This window comes from Larus michahellis, chromosome 3, assembly GCF_964199755.1.
Source record: "Larus michahellis chromosome 3, bLarMic1.1, whole genome shotgun sequence".
Lineage (NCBI taxonomy): Eukaryota > Metazoa > Chordata > Aves > Charadriiformes > Laridae > Larus > Larus michahellis.
This window is the reverse complement of record NC_133898.1, coordinates 130,684,541-130,707,637: the sequence shown is the minus strand read 5'-3', so window position 1 is coordinate 130,707,637 and position 23,097 is coordinate 130,684,541. Positions and strand designations below refer to the sequence as shown.

Below are 23,097 nucleotides of genomic sequence, written 5' to 3'. Positions count from 1 at the left end.
GCCCTGGGTGGGTTTGGGGACACGGCGAGGGACACCACCACCTTCGGGTCCTACCTCCACTCAGCCTCCAGGTGCAGGCACTCGTACTTCTCCTGCACTTCACCCACCGTCAGGTCTGGGTGCAGCCAGTGGATCTCGTCCGACTTCACGTGCTTCAGGCGGAGCCCATAGCACTCGGCCAACTTGATGTCAGGCCCGATGCGGCCGCTCACCAGGATGGACCTGATCACCTCCTGGGGTGGGAAGGAGCAGGGCTGAGACCCGAGCATCCCCAGCCAGGCTCCAAATAAGCTTTAGGTAGCAGGAAAGTGAAGAGAAAATACAGCACAGCCATAACAGAAATGTCCCTGGAGCGAGAACACAGCACCAAGCACAGCCACCGGCCCCAGCAGTCTCCATGTGAAGCCTCCAAAGATGCCTCCAGCTCGCTCTGCAACAGCCTGCAGCCTGAACCTGTCTCATCCAACCTCCCAGAGGTGTTTTGATTGGGGATAAAAACCCAGGTGGATCTTTTCCATCCTTCCTTATGCCTCAGCTGAGCTACACCTCATGCACGGCATCGTTTGGAGCAGGTAGCACAGCAGGCATCGTTGATGCTGGTGAGCTTGTGGTGCAGCTTGTTTCTCCTGGCCCAGAAGTGGGGCAGTGCAGGCAGGCAGTCCCCAGGACCCTGCCAGGCCTCTGCTCTCACCCTGGTACCCAAAGAGCCAATTAAAAGCTGATAGTTGTTAACACGACTGGTGGCTGGCCTCTCCCTGGTGAGGAGCGACCATCTCCGGCTTGCTCCGGTCCTGTGTCCTGCTGGCTGCGCTCCCATCCCTGTGTTGGGGACAGCCAGACCATTGCCACCTCACGGCTTCGCTTGCATTTCCCCTCCCCAGGCGTCCCCTTCCCAGCCTGATGAGTCCCCTCCCACTCTGAAACCTTCTGCCATGCCATGGCCTCCTTCTGGAGAGGGCAGGAGTGGGACAGCCCTGTCCCCCTCCATGTCTCCCCAGTTGAAGAACAACCCGCAGATCAGCTGTACTTTGGTCACCTCCCTGTGACTTCAATGCAATGCCCTGCCCCAAGGAGTTGCCCCAGGAGAAGGCACAGCATCACCCATCGCACCCAGGGCGTGTATCTCTCATGGTGGACACCTACCCTACATCACCCATGTGCAAGCCAACGCTGCCCCACAGGTCCCCAGTGCCCACAAATCTTCCCTCAGCTGGGAAGCCACAAGACTCCATGTAGGAAGGGTGAGGAGCACATTTCCAGCCCAAAGCCACCATGTCCATGATGGAAAGGCACCAATATCACCTTTGTTGTCCTCCCAGCCCCATGTCCCCATGAGCAAAGGGCAGAAGTTGGGTGTAGAAATCCCAGTAAGGTGGGATGAAGGACCCAGGTCCTGGCTTGTGGTACAGGCAGGAGAGCAAGAGGTGCTGCTGGCCTCGGAGCTGGGTGCACCCCTAGGGTGTCTGGGGGTGGCAGAGCCACCCAAGCAGGCAGTGACGCCATGACGTGGCCATGGGGAAATGCTGTGAAGGTCACTGTCCCCCTCATCACCGAGGACCTGTGTCCATGCAGGTCAGCGGGGATGGAGGAAAGGTGGGGACCCAGCCCCAGCCGGTCCCCAGCCTCCTCTCGGCAGCGCGGGCTGAGCCCCAGCCCCACAAGGGACCATCACATCCCAAATCCTCTGGCCTCCTCCCATCGCTCCCTGTTCCACTGTGCCCGGGAGTGTCTTCTCCAGGGCGAGATCAACCAGGGCCTGGAAACTCCTCTTTGCTGCCCATGCAGGAGACCAGCAGCGACTCACTGGGGCCAACCCTCAGTGGGACAACTAGTGACAGGGCCAACAAGTCCTTGCCCTCTCCAAGCATCCCCTGGGCCACCAGAGATGGCCAAATTTTCTCTCTGTCCTCCAGGTTTTTGTGCTTCTCGGCCGTGGTGCTCTGGGGGCTACCATGCCATGGGGAAGGGTGTCTGGAAGGGAGGTGGCTCTGATGCCGGGTGGACAAACCAGCCTCCCCTCCCCTCCTGCCCCATCCACCCCCCTGCCCACGTACCCGGATCTCTGTCGTCACCGGACACTTCACCAGCTTGAAGTTCTTGCCCATGTTGAAGCTGTTGCTGTAGAAGCAGACCTTGAGGATGCGCATCTCCTCCTTGTCCATCTCCAACGTCCCCATGCCCAGGGTGGCCTCCAGGGTCCCGGCCAGGCTGCGGGAGGAGCTGCTCCGGGGGCGACCCAGCGCCTCGGGGATGGATGACATCCTCACCACGCCTGGGGTGCTAGGGGCTGAGCATCCCTTCCCTGCGGGACAGACACGGCGCTGGCACCGTGGGGACCCTGGGTAGGGGGGGTCACCCTGCGGGGTGGGGTCAGGGGAGGCAGGGGTGGGATGGGGACAGTGGGGACGCCCCGGGGGGCGGTTGGGAAGGGAAGGAGGGAAGGGATGGAGGGTTGAAGATGGATGGATAGAGAAAAGAAAGAAAGAAAGAGGGAAATGGAGGGTGCCATCCCACCCGTCGTACACCCCCGGCCATGCATGGCCACCGGGTACCGCCGGGGCCCCAAGCCCAGCTCCTCCAAGCAGAGACTTATGTCCTTGTCACCTCCGGAGCAACACCTCTGTGTCCACATCTCCCCCAGAGCAACACCTCAGTGTCCCCAGCGCCTCCACAGCAACACCTCAGTGTCTTTGTCACCTCCAGAGCCGTGCCTCTGTGTCCTTGTCACCTCCATAACAATATCTGTGTGCCCCCAGCGCCTCCAGAGCAATGCCTCAGTGTCCCCATCTCCTCCAGAGCACCACCTCTGTGCACTTGTCACCTCCATAACAATACCTCAGTGTCCCCAGCACCTCCAGAGCCATGCCTCTGTGTCCTTGTCACCTCCATAACAATACCTCAGTGTCTTTGTCACCTCCAGAGCAACACCTCAGTGTCCCCAGCACCTCCAGAGCCATGCCTCAGTGTCTTTGTCACCTCCAGAGAAACACCTCAGTGTCCTTGTCACCTCCAGAGCAATACCTCAGTGTCTTTGTCACCTCCAGAGAAACACCTCTGTGTCCCCAGCACCCCCAGAGCAATACCTCATGTCCCCGTTGCCTCCAGAGCCATGCCTCGGTGTCCCCATCACCTCCAGAGCAACATCTCCGTGTCCACATCTCCCCCAGAACAAGACTTCTGTGTCCTTGTCACCTCCAGAGCAACACCTCAGTGTCCCCAGCATCTCCAGAGCCATGCCTCTGTGTCCTTGTCACCTCCAGAGCAACACCCCAGTGTCCCCATCACCTCCAGAGCAACACCTCAGTGTCCCCAGCATCTCCAGAGCCATGCCTCTGTGTCCTTGTCACCTCCAGAGCAACACCCCAGTGTCCCCATCACCTCCAGAGCAACACCTCTGTGTCCCCAGCAATCACCAGTTCCTCTGGTGTCCTGTGTCCCCAGCAATCACCTGGTGAAGGCCTCGGGCTGTGGCTCCCCATCATTGGTACCTGCGACTGCAGCTGTGGTTCAACAACGTGACCTCCAACCGAGCTGAATTTAGCAAGTAGCGTTACAAAAACCCCGTAAGAAGCAAAGTGGGGTGAGCCAGCCGCGTTCCTTCTCACCCGGAAGGGTGATACTGGTTTATATTGATTCGCTCTTTTATTTTTAGAGGGGATAAAACCCAGAAGCCAGCGTCAAAAATGTCACTTGAGCCGGAGGGGATGTGGCTTGAGTTTTCCCTCTGCTGAGAAATAGAATCATAGAATCATAGAATTGTTGAGGTTGGAAGGGACCTTTAAGATCATCGAGTCCAACCTTTAGCCTACCCTGACAAGAGCCACTTCTAAACCATGTCCCTAAGTGCCCCATCTACCCTTTTTTTAAACACCTCCAGGGAAGGTGAATCCACCACCTCCCTGGGCAGCCTATTCCAATGTTTAATAACCCTTTCAGTGAAAAAATGTTTCCTAATATCCAATCTAAACCTCCCCTGACGTAACTTGAACCCGTTCCCTCTCATCCTAATACAGGGGGTATGTGGGTCTTGGATCATCTGAATGGATCCAAAATTTCCCTCCTCATGTGGCTTTTCGGTGGCGAGCTGGGCAGGGCTGGCACGGAAGAGGGTTTGCTCTGGGTTGCTTTCTTCGCCTCCTGGGCTGAGGCCAGGCAAACTCAGCTCACTTAACCCTCTAAGAGCAAAGTCTCTGGCTTCCCGGGAAAGCGGGGAGCTTTGCACAGAGCCTGGGCGAGCGAAAAGGGCTGGAGTCCTCAGCACAGGAGGCCCTGGAGGTGTTGGGAGGGCTGGAGCCCCTCTGCTGGGAGGACAGGCTGAGAGAGCTGGGGGGGTTCAGCCTGGAGAAGAGAAGGCTCCGCGGAGACCTTCCAGCCCCTGCCAGTCCCTCAAGGGGCTCCAGGAAAGCTGGGGAGGGACTCTGGAGCAGGGAGGGGAGCCATGGGACGAGGGGGAAGGGTTTGACACTCGAAGAGGGGAGATTGGGATGAGATATTGGGAAGAAATTCTTTGGTGTGAGGGGGGTGAGCCCCTGGCCCAGGTTGCCCAGAGAAGCTGTGGCTGCCCCATCCCTGGAGGGGTTCAAGGCCAGGTTGGCCGGGGCTTGGAGCAACCTGGGCTGGTGGGAGGTGTCCCTGCCCAGGGCAGGGGGTGCCACTGGGTGGGCTTTAAGGTCCCTTCCCACCCGAACCATTCTGGGATTCTATGATTCCAAAAACCAGCCAGCACAGCCAGACACAATGGGACAAATTCCGGTTTGCAAAGAGCCGCTCCAAACCGCATCTCTTTGGGAGTGAAACGTGAAATAAATAAATAAATAAATAAATAAATAAAAAGTGGAAGCTGAGCCATTAGGCTGCTTCTGAGCCGGAGCCTCAGCTGAGCTCGGCCCTCGAGTTACTGATTAAACAGCCGGGAAGCTGTTTGCAAACAGGAAAATTGCACGGTGGCTCGCCTGTGCATCACCCCGGGTCTGCAACACGGAAGAGGTCCCGGCATGGATCCGGGGGGGAATTCTGGAGGGGCAGAGGGGGTGGGGAGGGGCTGGGGTGCCCGCAGAGTCTCCCCGGCTCTGCCCTTCCAAGGCAGGCGAGGTGGGGATCGGACATGGAAGATGCTGCAGGAGGGGATGGGGTGGGTGGGATGGGCTGCGGGATGTCCCATAGATCCCATTGCCTGGGGCTGAGGGTCCCGCTCCACCCACGGGAGCGGATGCCTCTAATACGGGGGTCAGAGCATCCCTCATCTCATCCAGGGCAACACCAGCCAGCCCAGCCCAAACCTCCCGGCTGGCTGGTGGTGTCCCACAGAGAGCATCCCGCAGGTGACATCCAATAGGGAGCACCTCACAGGGACCGTCCTGCAGGTGACATCCCACAGGGAGCACCTCAACAGGGAGCATCCCACAGGTGACATCCTGTAGGGAGCATCCCGCAGAGACCATCCCCCAGATGACATCCCACAGGGAGCATCTCCCAGGTGACATCCCATAGGGAGCATCCCACAGAAAACATCCATGGAGACCATCCCACAGGTGACATCCCGCAGGGAGCATCCTGCAGGTGACATCCCACAGGCAGCACCCCACAGGCGACATCCCGCAGGGAGAATCCTGCAGGTGACATCCTGCAGAGACCATCCAGCAGTGACATCCCACAGGGAGCATCCCATAGGTGACACACCGCAGGAAGCATCCTGCAGGGAGCATCCTATGGAGACCATCCCACAGGCGACATGCCACAGGGAGCATCCCGCAGGGAACACCCCATGGGTCGGGGGGCTGCAGCCATTCCCCCATCCCCAACCTCTGCAAAACCAAGCGCCGACGGGGCAGACGGCAAGGAAAACAGGCGGCAAGCGGCCGGAACCCTTCCTGAGACCGGCCGCCGAGGGTTTCTCCCCCCATTCCCCTATTTCTCCTTCCTCCCTGGGATTTGCGCCGTCATTTGCTCGAGCGCTTAGAGGTGGCTTCGCTGTAACGGCAGCCCGGGATGTCGCTGTAACGACAGCCAGCGGGACGCTGTGTGCTGCCTCCCGCCAGCTTCGGCTTTTTAAAGCAACTCGCCTGAGTCACCGGCCCTAAAAATACCCGCCGTGTCGCCTGGCACTTTCGGGTCCGTACAAAGGCTTGTTGGCTGGCAGCGGTGGCGACGCGCGGAACTGCCCAGATTTGTGTTTTCCAGGTTTCTCCAAGGGAACGGGGCGGGGGAAGAGGCTCCGCATCCCGGCGGCTGCGACGGACCGTTGCTGCGGCGGCGGCGGCGGTGGGACGCCGAGCTGCCAACCTCGCCCTCGAGCATCCTCGCCCAGCCGCCCCGACGGGCACACACACACGTGAGCTCACACCACGCGTTTTTCGCTCTGGGTTTTGCCCTTTTTTTTTTGTTTTTTTTCTTTCTTTAACTTTCCTTCGCAGCAGCAGCTCAGGGAGGACCTTGCAGCAACCCACATCCTTTGCAGAACACCCCTAGGGCCGGCTCTCTGCAGGGGACGCCACGTGTAGCCCGGTCCCCTTCTCACGCGGGCCGAAGCCGCACCATGGATGCTACGCGCCAGCCCATCGCTGCTGCGGTTGCCCAGCTCCACGCCGTGCCTCACCAGCGTTTCCTGCTCGACCGGGCTCAAAGAATGGGGTGAAGCAGAATTACCCTCTCACACACACACACACACACACTTCCCCACCCCCCCAGGTCCCAGCTCGACAGCAGGCGCAGAGATGCTCCGCTTCAGGCTTTGCTCTCGCTGCTCTGCAGAGCTTCTCCGCCCAGAAATATCTAAAATAAAGATGTCCTCCGCTAAATGGCTAAAAAATGAACCCTGCGTCCTCCGGCTTTCAGAGGGACCCTCCCAGGGGGGTGGCGGGGTGGGGACGATGGCCCGGGCCAGCCCCTGGGGAGGGGGATCAGCTCTCAGTTGCGAGGGGCGATCGCTGAGCCGGGAACGTTCCACTTTGGCTCTTCTTTTTCCCCACTTTCTCTTCATTTTCCGTTTCCTTCCTCCAGGCCCATTCCCATGACATGTCACCTCCCGCTCCCAGTGCAGCGATGGGGCTGAGCCCCCAGGGCTGGGGCCAGGGCTGGGGCTGGATGTCCCCTCTGTGTCCCTGCATCCCCGAGTGATGCTGCTGGGGAGCGGGATGCAGGGAGCATCCCGCAGGGAGCAGCCCGCGGGTGACATTGCACAGAGAGCATCCCGTGGGTGACATCACGCAGGGAGCAACCCCACAGGTGGCATCACGCAGGAAGCATCCTACTGGTGACATCCCACAGGTGACATCCCGCAGGGAGCGTCCCCCTGGTGACATCCTGCAGGGAGTACCCCACAGAGAGCACCCCACAGAGAGCATCCCACAGGTGACATCCCACGGAGAGCATCCTGCAGGTGACATCCCGCAGGGAGCATTCCGCAGGTGGCATCCCACACATGACATCCCACAGGGAGTATCCCAAAGAGAGCATCCCACAGGTGACATCCCACAGAGGGCATCCCGTGGGTGACATCCTGCCGGGAGCATCCCCCTGGTGACATCTGCAGGGAGCATCCCACAGGTGACATCCCGCAGGTGACATCCCACTGCCCCTGATCGGCACCCCCGAGCATCGCGGCTGGAGATGGAGAGGGCTGGAGGCCACCAGCATGAACAAGGGCTCATCCCGCCTTTCGGTGTCCCCTCAAGCCCAGCACGGACGCGCGGGATGGCGCCGACCCCCCCAGCCAAGCGCCCCGCAGCCTCCCAGCCCCTGCACGCCCCGGGCTCACGCTCTGCCCTTCCACATCCCTGCCTTTCCTGGCCAAGGTGCCCCCCCCAAGAATAAAGCTGGGGAGCACGGCGAAGTTGCTGCCTGCACCCTGCCTGCACCCTGCCTGCACCCTGCCTCCGCCGCAGCTGAGCAGCACCCAGAGGGTACATCCCAGCTGCCCCCCAGCCGGGCATCCCAAAGGATGGAGGATGGAGAAGGGGCTCTGGCCACCTCCCAAGCCACCCGTACCCCCACCCCCTGTCCCCTCCGGCGCGGGGACGTGTCCCGCGGGCTCTGTCCCCAGCGGGGACAGCTGTGCCAGACGCGTGACGCAGCCCCAGCTGGGCACACGGGGATGGAGGAACCATTGAAACGAAACCGAGAGCTTCCACTTCTGCCACCGCCACGCACGTCCCCTCGCTGCAGCCTCCGCGTCCCCCCCGGCAGCCCCCATTGCCTCCTCCTGGGGGTGACACCCCGAAAGGTCTCCCCGCGGCGGCTCAGAGCCACCTCCCGTCCCCTGCCCCGGCACAGCGCCGCACCAGGAAGTTTTTCCGGTGGCTCTCACGCGCTCGGAAAAGTTTGGTGCCCCCGGTGCCACCTCCTTCACCCTACCCCGAACCCCAGACACACCTGGGCTGAAGTCCCCGGCCTCAGGGACACGCTGAAACCCCCACCGAGCCCCTTCCCCAACTCCGTGAGATGAGTTTGCACGCGCTCAGCCTCCTCCCCGCCACCTCCTCGGGGCGAGGGTCTCGGTCCCCACCGGCAACACCCCGGGGACACCCCGGCACCCAGAGAAAGGGGGTGGCAGGAGGAAAGCGGCACTTACGGAGAGGCCGCCGTCCCCTCCGTCCCCACGCCGAGCCCGCGCTGACGGAGCCGGCGCTTCCTGCTGCGGCTGACAAGGGTGCGCAGAGGCGTTTGCATAGCACCCAGGCAGGGAGGCAGGGCCCACGCTCACGCACGTGCCGCCAGCGGCCGCACCAGCCCATAACACAGATGGGGAAACTGAGGCACGGCTCACCCCAGCCTGGGAGAACAGTTGGGGTGGTCCCGGCGTGGGGCGGCGGAATGCGGACAGTAGCCCCCTCCTCCGCAAACCCCAAAGGCGGGGTCCCACTGAGCGATGCCACAACCCCAAAGTGCTTGTGCCGGGGCGGGGGGGGAATCCGACCCCAGCACCCCGCAGGAAGCAGGGGATGGGGACAACGGTGACCCGCGACTTACCCCGGCCACCCAGGAGGGTCTCCGGCTGCCAGACCAGCCCGTGGGCTCCATCATCCCTCATGCCGGGACCCAGCGCATCCCTCCCCGGACCGTCCTGCCCTTTCTCTCGGCGGCCGCCAAGTTGGATCCCGGCTCCATGCGAGGAAAACGCAGCCCCGGGAGCACAGCAGGGATCCCAGCCCAGGCTGAGTCACCCCGAGGACCGGCATTCCCGGGTGGCAGGGGACAGTGCGGGCAGGGACAGTGCAGGCAGGGACAGTTGCAGGCAGGGACGGGACGCCTGCTCTGCCCCAGGCCCTTCCCCTATCTATGCAGGTATTTCCATGACTCATTGCTCTATTGCTGCGGTTCCCCGGGGAACAGACGGGCTCTCACCCTCTGTAGCACCATCAGCATCACATTCCAGCGCCGCTCCAGCACCGAAACCAGAGAGTTTCCACCATATAACTGGGAGAGGGGACGGGTGCTCCCCGAGCCGTCACCCGCAGCGGTCCGACCACCCCGCTGCGCTCCCGGCCTTATCTCTCCTTCCCTGTATCTACCCCAAACCTGCCGTGCCCGGCTCCCATCCATCCATCACTTCAGCCCTGTCCCCAGCGGGTACGGGGAGCAGGGTTTTGGTTCCCCGTCGCAGATCCTGGCGAGCTACGGAGGGTCAGTGACACAAAAACATGTCGTGTGGCCTCAGGGGAGGCAGGGACCTCCATGGCGGCCACGGGCTGTCCTGCCTCCTTGCACATCCCATCCCCATCCTCCATCCCCATCCTCCATCCCCTCTTCCCCTGGTCCTGCCCACCCAGGGCATCTCTCCCCTTTCCCACCAGCAAGGGTTCATCCTGGCGGGATTTCGCACCAGTTGGCCCCAGTTCATCCCCAGCACATGCAGGATGCTGCCGGCTTGGCAGCGGGATGCGACGGCCCTCGGAGGCTGGATGTGGGATGGCAGCATGGTCCAGCAGTGGGAGCTGCCTGGGGGGGACACCAGGACGGTCCCACCATCCCCGTTCCCCACCCCGGGCAGGCGGCGCTGGGGCAGGCTGGGGACTGAAGGCTCCTCACGTGATGTCCCCGCAGAGGAAGCCTGCATTTCACAAAGCGAAGGAAATGACACAGGCTCCGGCTGGCAAGGACGGGCTGCTCCGGAGGGGGGTTGGAGCAGGTACAGAGGCACTGTCCTCTCTAAGGGACCCCAAAACGAGCACACACATTCCGCTGACACCCCCCATCGCTGGTGCGACAGCTCCCCATGACCCCCAGCATCCCCCAGACCTCCTCAGGTCCCATCGTGTTTCTGTCCATCTGACTCCCATCTTGCTACAGCAGCAGCCCAGGACCCCTCGTCCTGTCTCCTGCCGGGGTTAGGGGGGGGAGGGTACCCCTTCCCGAGGTGGATACCCTCCTTTTTCAGACTGGGAAAAACATCCATGTGGCTGGTTTTGGGTGCAGGGCTGGGCATGGACATGCATCCCATCTCCCCACTGCATCCCATCTCCCCTGTATCCCATCTCCCCACTGCATCTCATCTCCCCCTGAATCCCATCTCCCCACTGCATCCCGTCTCCCCTGAATCCCATCTCCCCTCCATGCCATCTCCCCTGCATCCCATCTCCCATCCATCCCATCTTCCTGTGGCACCCCATCTCCCTGGGGCATCCCATCTCCCCTACATCCCATCTCCCCACTGCATCCCATCTCCCCTCCATGCCATCTCCCCTCCATGCCGTCTCCCTGTGGCATCCCATCTCCCCCAGCATCTCATCTCCCCTCCACCCCATCTCCCCTGCATCCCATCTCCCCTGCATCCCATCTCCCCACTGTACCCCATCTCCCCTGCATCCCATCTCCCCTGCATCCCATCTCCCCACTGCTCCCCATCTCCCCTGAATCCCATCTGCCATCCATCCCATCTCCCATCCATCCCATCTCCCCCAGCATCTCATCTCCCCTGCATCCCGTCTCCCCCTGCATCCCATCTCCCCGTTGCACCCCATCTCCCCCCACATCCCTTCTCCCATCCCACTGCTGTGCCTGCGACCTGTACCCGCGCAGCCGGTGAGACGGCCGGTACCCGGGGAATTAGCAATAGCACCCGGAGAGCTGCCGTCAAAGCCCACGCGCGGCAGCTCAGCTGGAGGGGGTGACTCAGGCACGGGGGAAAGATCTCCGTGTTCCCGGCGCAGAGCAGTGCTGTTTATCTGGAGCTGGGGATGGGACGAGGCAGGACCATCTGGGGAGGAACGGCTCAGCAGGAGATGGGGACAGCGGCTCTGCGGCGGCTGCTCGGGGAGGAGACGGCAGGCTGACGGTCCCTGAAGTGCCGGGATGCCAGGACAAGGCTCCCCACGAGGGTGCACCGGGGCGAGGGGCTCAAAGACCCACTTTTTTTTGGCCATGGTCAATGCCGTGCCCCATCCTGAAGACAAAACGTGCCCCCTGAACCCCTGCTAACTGCTCCTGGTCGCCTCCTCCCTGGGCATGGGACCTCTGCAGCCACCCCCCATGAATCTCGTGGGCCCCATGGCCGCAGGGGGGGACACGGCATCCTCTTCCCAGGGCAGACTGCCCAGGTTTCGGATGCAAGGTTTGCTCCAATGGTCTCCACTCTGGTGGAGATCTTCCTGCCAGAACTGCCCGAGCGCTGCCCCTTGGCCATGCCAGAGCCACCGGCTTCTCCACGCTGCTCCAACTGGGAGCAATCCTGCAACCACAGTGGGAAAAGACATCACCCGAGCAGCCCCAGGCATTGCAGGAAGCCCTAAATCCCTCACCTTTTATGCCAGGAGAGAAACAACTCACACCTGAGCCAGCAAAGCTGCATTTTTATACCCCCCTCTCTGCTGCCTGCAGCTGCCGGACCCAAAAAGGATCACGGGCAGGTTCTGAGACCTGGTTTCAGCCCGTCCTACTAAGGGACCAAGGTCCCAGGGTCCCACAGACGTGCTCCAGTCCCCTGCCACGGGGCTCGTCATGGGGGTCCCACTCATTCTTACAATTAATAACGGAATTATCATTTGGTCCATGTTTTTTCTTATACCTTCACAACCAAAAATTGACCCAACACGGCTCCAGCCAAGAGCAACACGACTGCGGTGTAAGGAAAAGGGTCAAACATGCCAATAGAATCATAGAATTGTTGGGTTAGAAGGGACCTTAAAGACCATCCAGTGCCACCCCACTGCCCTGGGCAGGGACACCTCCCACCAGCCCAGGTTGCTCCAAGCCCCGGCCAACCTGACCTTGAACCCCTCCAGGGATGGGGCTTCTCTGGGCAGCCAGCTGGGCTTCTCTGCCCAGCTTCTCTGGGCAACCTGGGCCAGGGGCTCAATAGCCTGGAAGAGCTCCCAAAATCAGGCCTGGGGGGCTCTGAAAACCCCTGAGGATGTTGTAGGGCAGATGCTGGAGATGCTTCTTGTTCTGGGATGATGCAGGAGGACGGGGCTGAGACACCATCCCCACGCCATGAGGCTGGAGAGGGCTGGCAGGGCTCAACCTTCCCCCCCAAAACCAAAGCGCCCGAGCTCACACAACGCCGCCAGGCTAAAAATAAGCCCGGAGCAGCGCTCAGAGCCTCCCCTCGGGGAGGGGAAACAGCTTCCCAGGAACAAGGTGGGCGTCTTTCCCAGTAACCTTTCTGCGGGAGAAGGAAAGGGCTTGCAGCATCGTTTTTGGCACGGCGGGAAGCGCGCCGGCGGGTCCCGGTCGCTAAGCATCCCGGTCGCCAGGCAACCCATGGGAATCACGAGAGATGCTGTTCCTGCTTCGTTTTTGGAAGGGAAAGGAAAATAGAGCGGAGCCAGAGGAGGCCCCGGAGATGCTGGGAGGGCTGGAGCCCCTCTGCTGGGAGGACAGGCTGAGAGAGCTGGGGGGGTTCAGCCTGGAGAAGAGAAGGATCCGCGGAGACCTTCCAGCCCCTGCCAGTCCCTCAAGGGGCTCCAGGAAAGCTGGGGAGGGACTCTGGAGCAGGGAGGGGAGCCATGGGACGAGGGGGAAGGGTTTTACACTGGAAGAGGGGAGATTGAGATGAGATATTGGGAAGAAATTCTTTGGTGTGAGGGGGGTGAGCCCCTGGCCCAGGTTGCCCAGAGAAGCTGTGGCTGCCCCATCCCTGGAGGGGTTCAAGGCCAGGTTGGCCGGGGCTTGGAGCAACCTGGGCTGGTGGGAGGTGTCCCTGCCCAGGGCAGGGGGTGCCACTGGGTGGGCTTTGAAGGTCTCTTCCCACCCAAACCGTTATTCAATGATTCTATGATCTCCGCAGCCTGTAAAAGCCCTCGGCCATGGTCACACCACGTGGTGACAACTTCCCCGGGCGAGAAACACCGAGCAGCAGCTGGGAAGTCACCCCCGAGCCCTGCTTTGAAACTCGTTTCCCTTTGCAAACTGCCGGGCTCCACCACCGAGCCCTCTCAGGACGCTTGGCGGGTTCGTTAGCGGGTCCCAGGCCCCCCATTACATTTTCCACGCTCTCCTGTACGGCCGCAGCCCCGCGGCCACACTGCCTTCCAGCTGGGCCGTCCCAGCACCCGCAGCTGGGGTTGCGAAACGCGGGAAGTTTGCATTACCCAAGGGAATATGGCTGGGTTTGGGCAAAAATTAATTGCCATCATTTAATTAAGCGTTTTCTTTTCTGGCTCGTCAACCATTCCTGGCCCTGCACTATCACGCTGCGGCACGGGCTTGCGCAAGACCCGCTCGCCGCTGAACTGGAAGTTTTTTTACCCTCTGCAAAGTTTTTGGGCTTTTGCTCGGAAAGATAAACGTTTAAAGTGCCATTTTAAAAAAATGAAATAGCCCAAGTGACCCTCCGAGGTGCCTTCACGACTCTGCCTGCCCCACCTGAGCCACAGACGCACCATCTCGGGCCAAAAACATGATATTTATTCCCCTTGAACTCCCCCAAACTGGGTGATTTTAAACTTTTTTTCAGTGGGAGGTCCCTAGTTTTTAATCTCGAGGTTTTCTTTTGTTCTGGGGCCGGGAGTGGGGGGTCCCAGCAGGGGAAAAGGCACCTTCATTCCACCTCACCCCGTTTCCACACGCCACGGCCGGGGCGGCGATGCTCTGGCTACGGAGCGGAGCATCCCGTGCTGTCTCTGCAAGGGGAAGAGTTTGGGAATTTCCCCTCTGAAATCCCTCCGTGCTTCAACCTTCCGAGATAAAAACCCAGGCAGCAAAAACGCCCCGGTTTCTGCCAGACGGAAATTCCCTGTTCGCTGGAAGTGGCCCCGGCAGGGCCCCATGGGACGGGCCAGCTCCTGGCAGCGCAGGCAGGTATTTCGCCTCTGGCTGTAGTGGCAGAGGGATGTGACGGCAACCCCCTTTCCTCCTCCTCCTCCTCCTCTGCCCTGCTGGGGGTCAGAGCAGGGACGGGGGCCCCAACCAGCCCCCCCGGGAACGAGGAGGGAAGAGCCCGGTGGGGTCTGGAAAGGGAAGAGAGGATTTTTATCCGCAGGGATGCGCGGGGAAAGCTGGGCAGCGGGAGCGGGGCGTGCAGCGTGGCCGGGTGCGCAGTACGGCAGGGTGTGCAATACAGCAGGGTGTGCAATACGGCAGGGTGTGCAATACAGCAGGGTGTGCAATACGGCAGGGTGTGCAATACGGCAGGGTGTCCTATATGGCAGGGTGTGCAATACGGCAGGGTGTGCAGCATGGCAGGGTGTGCAGTGTGTCAGTGTTGGGACAACAGCAGGGTGTGCAGCGTGGCAGGGTGTGCAGTGTGTCAGTGTTGGGACAACAGCAGGGTGTGCAGCGTGGCTGGGTGTGCAGCGCGGCAGTGTTGGGACAACAGCAGGGTGCGCAGCGTGGCAGGGTGTGCTGCAAGGCCAGGCGTGCAGGGCAGTCGGGTGCACAGCGTGGCAGGGTGTGCAGCGTGGCAGGGTGTGCGATGTAGCACAGTGTGCAGGGTGGCAAGCTGTGCAGCCTGGCGGGGTGTACAGCACGGCACACTGTGCAATGTAGCCGGGCGTGCAGCGTGGCACAGTGTGCTGCATGGCTGGGTGTATGGTGCGGCAGGGTGTGCAGCGTGTCATGGTGTGCAGCATGGCACAAGTGCGCAGCACGGCACGGTGAACGGCATGGCCGGGTGTGCGGCATGGCACAGTATGCTGCATGTCAGGGTGTGCAATGTGCCACACGTGTGCAGCATGGCATGACGCGCAGCATGGCGTGGTGCACTCGTGGCATGGCGCACAGTGTAGCAGGGTGCAGCACGGCAGGGTGTACTCGTGGTAGGCTGCACAGCGTGTCATGGTGCACAGCATGGCATGGTGCACTCGTGGCATGGTGCACAGCATGGCAGGTCGCACAGCGTGGCAGGGTGCACAGCGTGGCAGGATGCACTCGTGGCAGGGTGCGCAGCATGGCAGGTCGCACAGCATGGCATGGCGCACAGCGTGGCAGGGTGCAGCACAGCAGGGTGTACTCGTGGCATGGTGTACTCATGGCAGGGTGCACAGCGTGGCAGGGTGCAGCATAGCAGGGTGTACTCATGGCAGGGTGTACAGTGTGGCATGGTGCACTCGTGGCATGGCGCACGGCATGGCAGGGTGCACAGTGTGGCATGGCGCACAGCGTGGCATGGTGCACTCGTGGCATGGTGCACTCGTGGCATGGCACACCGCATGGCACGGCGCGCAGTGTGGCAGGGTGCAGCGTGGCAGGGTGCACTCGTGGCAGGGTGCACTCATGGCACGGCGCGCAGCGTGGCAGGGTGCAGTGTGGCAGGGTGCACTCGTGGCATGGCACACCGCATGGCACGGCGCGCAGCATGGCAGGGTGCAGCGTGGCAGGGTGCACTCGTGGCAGGGTGCACTCATGGCACGGCACGCACTGTGGCAGGGTGCAGTGTGGCAGGGTGCACAGTGTGGCATGGCACACCGCATGGCACGGCGCGCAGCGTGGCAGGGTGCAGCGTGGCAGGGTGCACTCGTGGCAGGGTGCACTCATGGCACGGCACGCAGCGTGGCAGGCTGCAGTGTGGCAGGGTGCACTCGTGGCATGGCACACCGCATGGCACGGCGCGCAGCGTGGCAGGGTGCAGCGTGGCAGGGTGCACAGTGTGGCATGGCACACCGCATGGCACGGCGCGCAGCGTGGCAGGGTGCAGTGTGGCAGGGTGCACTCGTGGCAGGGTGCACTCATGGCACGGCGCGCAGCGTGGCAGGGTGCAGTGTGGCAGGGTGCACTCGTGGCATGGCACACCGCATGGCACGGCGCGCAGCGTGGCAGGGTGCAGTGTGGCAGGGTGCACAGTGTGGCATGGCACACCGCATGGCACGGCGCACAGCGTGGCAGGGTGCAGTGTGGCAGGGTGCACTCGTGGCATGGCACACCGCATGGCACGGCGCGCAGCGTGGCAGGGTGCAGTGTGGCAGGGTGCACTCGTGGCAGGGTGCACTCATGGCACGGCGCGCAGCGTGGCAGGTTGCAGTGTGGCAGGGTGCCCAGCGTGGCCGGTTGTGCAGCATCCTGCAGGAAGCTGAGAGGCAGAGCCCCCCCCTGCCCCCCGCGGCCATACTCGCTGGAGCCAGATGAGGCCACAAGACCGAGGGCAGGTTGCCCCTGGCAAGCTCCTGACCATGGCAAGCTCTTGCCCATGGCAGCAGTTCTGCTGAGCTGGAAACCCGTGGAGCCCGCGTTGGGCTGAGGCTGGGGGGCAGAGCTGGGGGCCGAGCGCGCGGGGATGGGGACAGGGGACGGACAGAGCTCTCCGCACCCATCAACGGGGCCAAGACACCGAAAACCTCTCTGGAAATCACCTCCGCGGGGCAAGACACCACCCTGCACCTTTCCAGCCCAACGGAGAGGAGCGGACACTTTTAGGCCACAGTTTCCACGTTCTCCTTGGGAAGAAATAACTCTCACCCTAAAAACTCCGGGTTTTTTTCCCAAGCGGAGCCCGGCTCGTGCCTTCAAGCAGCATTTTGCTCAGAGAAAAGGGGTGCGCAGAGCTGCCTGCCCCGAATCTGCAGCACTTCCTTCCCTCCACCGCGCTTTTCCGCACAGCAGGGGCCATCCCAGTTCACCCCCGCGCACCAGCTAACCTGCCTTACTGGTGGTTACAGCCTTCCCCCACCCCAGGACGCGGCTGCTGGGTTTTCCCCTGCAGGAACGGGGTGTTCTGCTAAAACCATATATATATATATATAGTTTTTAGCCATTTTTTAACATGAAACATGGCAAACCGCCCCAAAACGAAAAGCCTGTCGGAGTCCTGCGAGGTTTCCCCGGGGGCTGACGGGAGCCGCGTCTCCGTGTCATGTTCCTCTTCCCTCTTTGCAGCCGCTTCCCCAAACAGAGTTGGGTGGCTTCGCCGCGTTGCCACCGCAGCCACTGTCACCGTCCCTTCCCTGCCCCACGGCCCGCCAGCCCCATCCCAGGGGAAAACGCAACCAAGCCAGAGGGATTCCCATCCCTGGGGAGGATTTTCCGAGGGGAAAATCCCATTTTACCCCCTTGGTTCTTCAGGGAAAGGTCTCCCTGGGATTTTCGTGCTGGGCATCCCGGGTTTTACCCCTCCCCGTGTGCCAGGCTGCCTCGGTGGAGGGGACGCGGGTGTGACACGGGGTCTGCCACCGCTGTAATTTGGAACACGAGCAAGGTTTTGCAGGAAAGGTTCCCCGCTCCGTCTACCCCTCATGAGTAATAACTCTGCCGGGGAAAAAGCAAAATGATTCAGCTGCTGCTTCCCCAGCCCCCAGCGCCTGGAAGAGCCTTTGTGCTGGGTATTAATGACAGCTGAGCGCGAAGGCATGAGAACGCAGGGCTTGGGGACAGTGGCACTTGCGGCCCTGCGCGCCGGACCCCTGCGTGCCCTTGCACAGGCGTGTGCGCATCTCACTAGCGTGTGCGAAGCATGGCAAGGGCGGGCTCCCCGCGTGCGTGTGTGCATCCCTGCCCGTCTTTTGCAGACCCCGCAGAGCACGCGGCCCCTGTCCCCTGCGGCGACTGCCGGCGGTGGCACTGCTGTCCCACGTCACCCTCCGCGTCCCCCTGTTCTCACCCGCCGAGGTGGACTTGGAGCATCCCCCACGATGCCAGCGGGGCACTAGGAGGTGATTCCGCCCACGGGAGCGAGGGGTGGGAACAGGATCATTCCCGGGGTGTTTCTGCGCCCCAACAAGCCCCGCTGTCACCCCTTCCTCCGGCAAGGAGGGGTATGTGACAGATGCAATGGGACACCGGAGCTGGCTGTCCCCTCCCCGGCACAGCTCAGGGCCACGATGGCCACCTCATGCTGGAAATACCCCTGTGCCGGGCACTGTTTCGGGCCCAGACGGCGGTGGGCAGCATGACCTTGCCCATGAAGCCCCCAGGACACACCACGCTCAGCCCTTGCCCTCTCCCCACCTCCCTGCCCTGACGCCGGCACCTCGTCCCGCTGCCAGCACGGGGGACACACCTGGCCTTCCCCGGCTACTGCGTGTCACCGGCTCCTTGCCACCTCCCTGGGACAGTCCCAGGGGTCCCTTCCGATCCCTGGCCAAGCGGTCAGACATCCCCGGGATGTCCCTGTGCTGGGGGACCTGGCGGTGGGATCACCCTTTCCAGACGGCTGATTTCCCCAGCCAAGGCTGGGTTAGGAGGAGCAGCGTGTTCCCGGGGGAATCCTCCGCTGGGATGATGCATCCCCGGCTGCATCGAACCCTGGCGGAAAACGCACGGAGCTGTTGCATCAGCCCCCCAGGACTGAAACGCTCCCGTCTCCGGCTTTCCTCCCCCGTGTCCTCACGGGCTCCATGCCGTGCCAGTGAGCACAAGGCAGGCATGTTGGCCGGCAGGAACCGCCCCGCCGTTGGGCAAACATTGACGCTGGCAGGAGATATCGGAGCCCAGGCACCTCCCGATCGCCGGCTGCAGGGCGGGGAGCACCGGGGGAGCGCCCTGCCCTCGTGTCCCCAAGCTCCGGAGCACCCCGGCACCGCTGCCACACGTCCTCCTCCTGCACCCACCCAACTGCCGGCCCTCCCTTGGCTCTCCCACGTCCCCCATGGCACCCAAGCGTCCCCCCGGGAGCAGGCAGAGGGTCTCACCTTGGCGGGAGCCGCCTTCACCCCCCCTGGCCGGACCCGCTCTTCGCCCCGGCGGTGGCGGGGACGGGCGGTGGCGTCGCCGACGGGGAGGGTTGGCCCGTTGGGTGCGTGTCCCGCGGGCTGGTACCGGTGGTGAAACCACTCCTCCCTGCCACCCGCTTCCGGAAAGGGCTCACCGGGGCTGGCGGGTGCTGCCGACGCCACGGAGGAAGAGGAAGGCGGAGAGGCGAGGAAGGCCCTGGGACCCCTCACTCGCCCACCTCAGTCCCGTGGGCGGGTTGGGGCAGGTCTTGGGATCAGCCGGGAATTTGGGCACGGAGCCCGAGGCAGCCGGCGTTCCGGCTGGTGCCGCTGGTAGCTGGGAGGAGCTGGCAGGCTGCCCCCCGGACGGCGAGCCCCCACCGCCCCAGGGGTCCCCCAGCCCCCCCCAAACCCCACGGCTCCCGGGGGACGCCCCAGCACTGCGGAAGAACCCGAGGCAGGAAGGAGGATGGTGCAAGAGCCGCCGGGGACGACGTTGGCAGTCATGGGGCGGCCGTCCGGCACCGCCACACCCCCGGGCTGCAGCAACACCCCCCAACTTCTGGGGTGCACCGGGTCCCCCTTTAACGCTTGCTTTAACCCTCCTCTGAGGACCCCCGCCATGGCCGGACATCAAGTCAGGCCACCCAGGCCCTCAGAAGATCTGACCCCAACCCCAGGGCGCTGCCAAAATGGTTTGGGGACGCCAAGGGGCTGAGGAAGAGGTGGAGGAGGAGGGGAGCAATGGTGTGCACCCCCTTCCCCAGCCCCACGGCATCCCAGGGGGTGGTGGAGGCAACGGGGGCCACCCCCATGGCGAGCGGGAATGGGGAAGTGGTGGGACGCAGCTGGTCGGGCAGTTCCCCAAACCCCGGGCAGGAGGTTGCAGGGTCGCGGGGAGCTGCAGCCCGCTGGGGACCCCCCCACCGGCAGCTCAGCGGCTCCCTGCACCCCGTCACACAGCAGGGTGCCCCCCTGCGTGGCATCCCCTGCTTTGGAGAGGCGTTCAGAGGCAGGTCTCCCCCCGTCTCCTTCCCATCCCTTCCTCCTCCGCTCCGCTCCCTCTCCTCCCCTGCTGCCCTCAAATTACCCCCCTCCTCGAGGTGTGATGCCCGGGAGCGACTGGTGCTACACCAGGAACAAACTGGATACAAGCCCTTCCCGCTACAGCCACTGGAAGACATTCGGAGCATCCCCGCAGCACGGAGGGGCGGCAGGACCCTCCTTGCACCCTGAGAGGTGTTGGGAGGGATGAGGCACAGAGACCAAAAAGCTTCTGGCCACGAGCAAGACCATCTCAGGGGCTTCGGATGGACACGGGGTCAACCACCGTCACCCTCTTCCCAGCCCAGCGCAGCCGCCAGCGGTGCCTGGAGCTCCGGCGGCAGCTCTCCCACGCAGGGAGAGCAGCGCTGACAGCCTGCGCCCACTCTCCTGCCCGAAGCCAGCCCAGCTATTTAAACACCTAAATCCCCTCAAAAGGGATGGAGCTACCTCCGCACGCCGCGGGTGGGCCGTCATCGCCCGGTAAGGGGCAGGGGTAGGGGTGGGGGACGGAGACCACCGGCTCCGGGGACCCCTCCGCTCGCTGCCGCGGCTCCGGGGAGGTGCACCAGCCCCGCGCACCCCTTTCCCCCTCATCCCTTTCTTTCTCCATCCCCTCGCCCTGCTCCCACCTCGCCCACGCGCTCCCAAGGAGGTGTCTCCGCACAAGTTTGGGAGAAACCCTGGCACGCTGCTCCCGTGCCCCCGGCCAGCGCAGCCCCCGGGGAGCCAGGCAACCCTTTCCCCCAGCTAATCCCTGCCAAAAATTAACCCAAAATCCACCACCGCCACCCCCCCCCCCGCCCCCTCCAAGCCCCCACAGCCCCGTGACTTACAGGAAAGCTGGTTGAACAGCCTGCTGAGCCATCCCATGCTCCTGCGCCGAGGGTGAGCTCGTAGCTACGAAACGCTCCCGAGAAACAGGTTTCCCCCCCGCCTCCCCCACCCCCCACCCCCCCCCACCCCCCGCCTTTCCCCAAACCACCCTCTTCATTGGCACAGAGAGAAGCGATAAAATCTGACGGGATTTATTAATAGCACCTCTTCCCATCACTAGGGAGCGGTGCTTCGGAAACGGCTTCGAGCATCCCGGCGAAGGAGAAAGGCACCAACTTACTTTTTCCAAGGAGCAGGGCCGGGGCCGGAAGGTCGGGGTGACGGAGGAGGACATCGGTTGCAGCTCCAGAGCCACCAGCAGATGTTTGGGGGGGAAGAAGCAGGGGGGGTGGGGGGCACCAAGAAGGAGCAGAAGAAGTTGCGTGGCGCCGGAGTGGCGCAGGAGAAGAAGCGGGGAGACGATGCCAGGAGAGGCAGCCGGGGGTGTCCTTGGAGCCAGGAAGGTTGGGATGGAGCCGTCCCCGCTCGCTCGAAGCGGGGAGAGGGATGCTGCAGGTTATTGCTGCCATCTTGAGGCCGGCACCCCCTGAGCCGGAGAAATACCCTCTGCCCCCCCACAGTACCCCGAAAAGTGGGGGGTTCCCCCCAGCTCTGGTCCCCACAACCTACAGCAAGTTCCAGCAAAGCAGTTATTTTTATTATTTACTTTGATAATCAATCTTGTTTTTGCCTTTAGGGGGATGAAAAAACCCCTTTCCCAAGCGGCTCAGGCCCCAAAGCCCTGAAACCAGGAGTAAGGACGGGTGGGTGGGTGGGTGGGTGGGTGTCTGCCACGGGCAGCGATGGGGACACGCCGATGGGGACACGCCGATGGGGACGCGCCAGCGGGGTGCCGAGCCGTGGGTGGGATGCTGGAGCAAGATTTGCGATGCTGGGTGTTTTCTGGGGGGCTGTCAGTAGGAGCCAGAACAAGTGGTAACGATGGAGGGTGCCCCGATGGGATCACCACCGCCTGTGTGGGCACCAGGAGGTCCCCAGGGGGTTGCTCCCCACCAGCACCCCATCTCTGCTCAGCCCTTGGGAGCAGTAGGGTCGGGCCCTCAGGGCTGGGAGGGGATGGGGGGGGGCAGACGCCAAGGATTAGCAGGAAAGCGCCCAATATGGAGCTGGATCTGCTCTACTTTTGTCCTCTGATGGTCGCTGGTGAGGAGACTTCTTGGCTCGCTTGGTCCTGGAGCTCTTCCACCCATGACACCTCCAAGGGGGCCAAGCAGGCAGTGGGGACGGCCAGTTGAGCCATCCTAGAAGCCAGTAGGGTCCTCCACAAATTGTCTACAGACATATCCCTGCTCGTTGACCCCAAGTCAGACCCCGGACTGTCCTCCTTTGCCCAGCCCAGTCATTCCCCTCCTGGTGCCTTGGTCCAGCTGCGATGGGTTCCCTCAGCCCAGCAGAGCCGAGATCCTGCTGGGGGCTTGGAGCAACCCCAAAACCCTTCCCTGACACCCCCCTTTGGAGGATGCCTTCGGATTCTGCCTGGCTCCTGTCCCAGGGAAAATAAGTGCCCTCTGAAAGGGGCTTCCGGAGGTCCAGGTTGGACATGGAGCAGCTGATGTGGACCTGGAGAGACAGGACTGTGCTGGGGTGGGGGACCTGCTCCCCCAACCGTGGGATGACAGCGATGGGTGAGTCTGAGATGACCATATCTGGCCACCTCGGGGCAGCAGGACAACCCCTTCTCCTCCATCCAGAGTTGCCAGTGGTCACCACTGCAGGGTTGGAAGGGTGGTGGCCATGAAGTGCAGAAGAAGAGATCTCCGGCTTCAGCACGCCCGGGCACCCGCCCGCCTCCAGGCTGTGGGAACTGGTGGCATTGCCTGTGCTGTTGCCATGGGGTTGCCATGGTTTTTGTATCTGTGGTTGCCATGGAGACGGGAGGAGGCTGGGAGTGGGGGGCTGCTGCCAGGGATGCCAGGATGTCCCCCGGGCCCCAGATGGAGGAGTTACAGGTCTGACCGATCTGTGGTTCCTCACGTCCCCCTTCTTGCCCTCCTTGAAGATGTTCCCTTTCCAGGGAACCGAACCTCCCTGCTGGAGCCTGTTACAAGTGGCTCTGCTGGCTGCGTGTCCTCTCTCCTCCCTAGGGGTTGTGGGACAGGAGGCAGGCAGAACCGAAAGGCATCCTCCAAAGGGGGGTGTC

General features: G+C 62.7%; 1 protein-coding gene across 16 annotated transcripts in view; it reads right to left on the bottom strand.

The window, feature by feature from the left end:
* PTK2B (protein tyrosine kinase 2 beta) overlaps positions 1 to 21,472 on the bottom strand; it is a 40,151-nt gene extending 18,679 nt beyond the window's left edge. For 4 of the 16 annotated variants that reach the window (XM_074582176.1, XM_074582177.1, XM_074582178.1 and 1 more), the window contains exons 1-3: positions 21,178 to 21,472; positions 2,055 to 2,302; positions 55 to 233 (exon numbers count right to left, since the gene is read on the bottom strand). In XM_074582176.1, the coding sequence (XP_074438277.1) occupies positions 55 to 233; positions 2,055 to 2,302; positions 21,178 to 21,466 (716 nt within the window). In that variant the 5' untranslated portion in view covers positions 21,467 to 21,472. Of the gene's footprint in view, positions 1 to 54; positions 234 to 2,054; positions 2,358 to 18,995; positions 19,529 to 20,896; positions 21,028 to 21,177 lie in introns of those variants that run through there. The other 12 variants (XM_074582188.1, XM_074582191.1, XM_074582180.1 and 9 more) reach the window with 9 other exon arrangements.
* Positions 21,473 to 23,097: the final 1,625 nt, after the last annotated feature.